Source organism: Triticum dicoccoides, unplaced genomic scaffold (genome assembly GCF_002162155.2).
Source record: "Triticum dicoccoides isolate Atlit2015 ecotype Zavitan unplaced genomic scaffold, WEW_v2.0 scaffold46340, whole genome shotgun sequence".
In the NCBI taxonomy this organism is placed as follows: domain Eukaryota; kingdom Viridiplantae; phylum Streptophyta; class Magnoliopsida; order Poales; family Poaceae; genus Triticum; species Triticum dicoccoides.
Window position 1 is genome coordinate 2,504 of NW_021274409.1, and position 4,207 is coordinate 6,710.

At 46.4% G+C, this 4,207-nt stretch overlaps 1 protein-coding gene across 1 annotated transcript in view; it reads left to right on the forward strand.

Annotated features, from left to right (window-relative positions):
* The first annotated feature begins 2,993 nt into the window (after positions 1-2,993).
* Positions 2,994-4,207, forward strand: part of LOC119346656 (disease resistance protein RGA5-like) — a 5,118-nt gene continuing 3,904 nt past the window's right edge. Inside the window, exon 1 of the mRNA XM_037615903.1 lies at positions 2,994-3,814. Coding sequence (XP_037471800.1) covers positions 2,994-3,814 — 821 coding nt within the window. The remainder of the gene's footprint in view (positions 3,815-4,207) is intronic.

Sequence of the window (4,207 nt, forward strand, 5' to 3'; positions counted from 1 at the left end):
CAGGGCCAAAGCTTAACCGACTCAACACATCCTAAACTTACACGGCTAACCAATCCTACTAGGACTCCTACTAAAAGCCTAGACGGACTACTAGACGTAGTAACTCAGCCAAAGCTGACTACTACTAGGACTCAATATGGACACGTACTGCTAATCCTAATCAGACTAACATGGACACAGACAAGACTTGCTAACGTACAGGACTTGTACACCAGCAGCCTAATCACGGGCCACACCAATCATGATTAGCCTAGACACAAACTCAAGAATATACCTAACAATTTCTTCATAATCTTAACTTGTCATCTTCCTCATGCTCCTTCTCATCTTGACTCGCTGGAGATCCACGACTTGACGATCCAAACTCCGACGCATGATCCGGACCACCAGCCCACACGGTCGCTTCTATGTGTGCAACGTGGAAGATTGGATGCACCATCAATCTTCACGTCGTGAACTTAACTTGTCACTATCTCACTACACGACAAGTTTGATCTTCTAGCTGAGACACACAGATGGCCGTCTTGTCACCCTGTCTTCACATCGGTCGATACCTTATTCTGATGACGCACCATACCGGACAACACTACGACTGTGATGCACTTCATCTGCAACGACCTCTCACATAGATACCATATCACTAGTAGAAAAACACCTATTAGTCCCGGTTCGTAAGGGCCTTTAGTCCCGGTTCATGAACCGGGACTAATGGGTCGTTACAAATACCTCCACCCATTAGTCCCGGTTCAAACACGAACCGGGACAGATGTGCCTCCACGTGGCCGGTCCGCCGAGCCCAGTCAAGGGGGCCTTTGGTCCCGGTTGGTGGCACCAACCGGGACCAAAAGTCCATGTTTTTTAAGAAAAGTGGCTGCTTTAGGGGTTTTGGGGTTATTTTTAGGTTGTTATTAGCTAGCTAATAGAGAGAAGTGTCCTCTCCTATATCTTCGTCCTTGGTTTATCAACGCTGCTGCTATGTTCATTTCACACGCTGATATAACATGCTTATGCATGCTCGCATCATATATACATCATCATATATAATAATAAGTCCTACTAATCATGCATGCATCATCATACAACTTCTACTCGTTATTAATAATAAGGCATACGATCATCATCCTCATAGTCATCGAACCCTACATAATTGTTCTTAGCACATGATCATCAGTATCAGGTGTAGGACCTAATTAAACACCTTAAAGTAAAATAGCATAAAACAATATAGACCCTGACTCTCCATTATGAAGAATGGAGATCATTCTGTCTCCAATTCTCGTGCTTCGCTTCCTTTTGCTTCCAAGAAGCTCCATACGACTGTCCATACATTTTTTCCATTCTTTGATTGTCATGTCTCCACTTCTTTTAGAAATCCGGTATGGACAGTTTGAGATTCGTAGGATGACCTGAATATATGTTCAAAACATGAAGGCTGCCATTCTCATACATCAAATGAGGCACACAATCCTCTGGGATTCTCTGTTGAAAAACATAGTAACAACTTCGTAGTTAGCAATGATGTACTAGTTTTAGAAGTATGCAAAAAGATGCACGGATGTCGTAATAGTAAAAAATCTTACCAGGGTATCTCCATGGTAGTTACCGTAGTTCAACACGTGCACTAGTGGCACGTATTGACCATAATGTTGAGGAGTTTGATTGTAGACATTGTAATTCTCAAGATCCCTACAAAATGCGATCCGTCCAGGCAGTATTGGCGTCGACCGTAGTCGCTGCCGTAGCCAGCACGAACCGGAGTAGATCGAGTGAGAGACGATGCCTCCAATGGAACTCTGGGCGGCCATCGAGGAGCCGCCGTAGCGCCGCCGCGTCCATGCCGCCCACGCAGCCGTGAGGGCCCCCCATCTGAACCCGCGGGTGCCGCCCGCCAGGCAGGCCGCACCGCGCGGCACTGATCGAGGCCGCCGCCCCGGGATCCCCGCGCCGCCCGACTCGCCGGCGGTCAGATCTGAAGCAGATCGACCATGGCCACCATAGGCCCGCCCCGAACAGCCCCCACGCGACCACCGGGGGAAGCAGCTCCTGCCGTCGCCCCCTGAGCCCACGCCGGCGTGCCCCGTCACCGACGCGCCGCCAACTGCCGCCGAAAGCCACCCGCGCCAGGTCCGGCCACTGCGGGGAGGAGAGATCCCGCCGCCGCCGACGCCAACCGGGCTTTGCCCGGCGGCGGGCACGAGAGGTGGGAGAGAGGGGCGAGGGCTTGGCGGCGCTAGGGTTCCCCCCTGGTAGCCACGCGGGGGCGACCCAGTGGAGGGGAGGGGAGAAGTTCGTTCCAACAAGAACGAGGTGCACGAAGTTAGCTTAATGCATTCCTAAAAAATGGGAGAGATTTTCACTTCCTGACCTCTGCACCAACCAGGAATTCATACGGCCATTCTAGTATAAGTACCAAGATAAACACTTGTCGATTCTAGGAATTGAACTCGGGTCGCTAGGCTGCACAACCGCATGACCAACCACCGAGCCAAGGCTCTGTTTGCACTCACTAGGCAAGTTGCATCGTACTTATCTTTTTTTTTTCGATAAAGGCACCATTGTTTTCTTGACCCCCAAAGTTTAATTTCTCCCCAGCAGAATTTCTCTATCGTGAGTTCGACACAGATCGAATTGTGCGTTTTACTGATAAATGATGCGCCTGTCCATCTCTTGCAACTTGCATGACAATATTGAACTTGAATTATTGTATGATTAAATTATTTATTCATGGTTTCTAGCTCACCATCAGCTAGCTGACAAGATAATCAACTGACTACGACAGAGTAAATAAAGCATATTCCATGTAAGGCCTCACTAAACTGTTGAAAACTCATATATATAATATATATATATACGCACAGGCCACAGCGACCTGGCAAGCAATTAAGCAAGAACGAGCTTCTCAAATACACACAAAGAGATCAAAAGAGAGAAAAAAAGAAGAAAGGAAGTAGCGAGCTAGTAAGAGAGAGGTGCAGAGGGTGGGAGACGAGTATATGGAGTTCGCCACGGGGGCAATGAGCTCCCTCCTCCCCAAGCTGGGGGAGCTGCTCGTAGAGGAGTACGACCTGAAGAATAGTGTGAAGCAGGGGATCAAGGACCTCAGGGAGGAGCTCTTGATGATGCAAGCCGCACTTGTGAACGTGTCCAATGTGCCACTGGAAGATCTTGATCCCGTGGTCAAGATTTGGGCCAACGACGTCAGGGAGCTATCATTTGCCAGCGAGGACAGCCTCGACTCCTTCATGGTACGTGTGGTGGGTCTTGAGCCAACCAAGCCTCACACCTTCTTGGGGTTCATCAAGGAGACAAAGAGCAAGGTCACAAAGCTCAAACTTCGCCGCGAAATAGCCAAGAACATCAAAAACGTCAAGATCCAAGTTAAAGAGGCGAAGGAGAGGTACGACAGATATAAAGATGTTATTAGTGATGCAAGTGTTGCAACAAAGGTTGATCCCCGCCTCTTAACTCTGTACAACAAAGTATCTAACCTTGTCGGCATCGACGAGGCTATCGACGAGCTAACAAAGAAATTTTTCAAGAGCGACGATGTGGCCCAGCAACAGCTCAAGACTATTTCTGTCGTTGGATTTAGAGGACTGGGCAAGACAACTCTTGTTAAGGCAATATATGACAATCTTAAGAAGGAATTTGATTGTGGAAGTTTTGTTATTGTCGGTCGGAATCCCGACAAGAAGAAAGTCTTCAGCGACATCCTCCATGAACTTGACAAGCAAAAGTATAAGTACATCACTGAATCAAAAATGGATGAAATACAACTCATCAACCAATTGCAAGAATTCCTCATGGACAAGAGGTACGCATTACTCCCATCCTATACTAGTCAATACCATTTTACCTTAAGCTGTGATAGTTTTTTTTGTTGCTTTAGGCTTTTCATGTCATATTATTGCAGAAACTACTCACTTATTCATTGTATGGAAAACCTAATCCAAATGTGACCTACGTAATTGGTCAAAATTATATATCTATGTATTCTGGAAACAACTAAGTTGCACATTTTCATTTGAACAGTGTGAATTCAGAAAACATGCAACTGGTTGTTAGTAAATTGCCAACATTATTTTAACAACTTTAATAAAATTCTTTTTGCACATTGTTGTTTTAAAAGTTGTATACATCTTCCTTATATACGATTCTTCTTGTATTTTTTTAATTAAGCCAGTTTTTTTCCTTTGTGTGTGTGTGT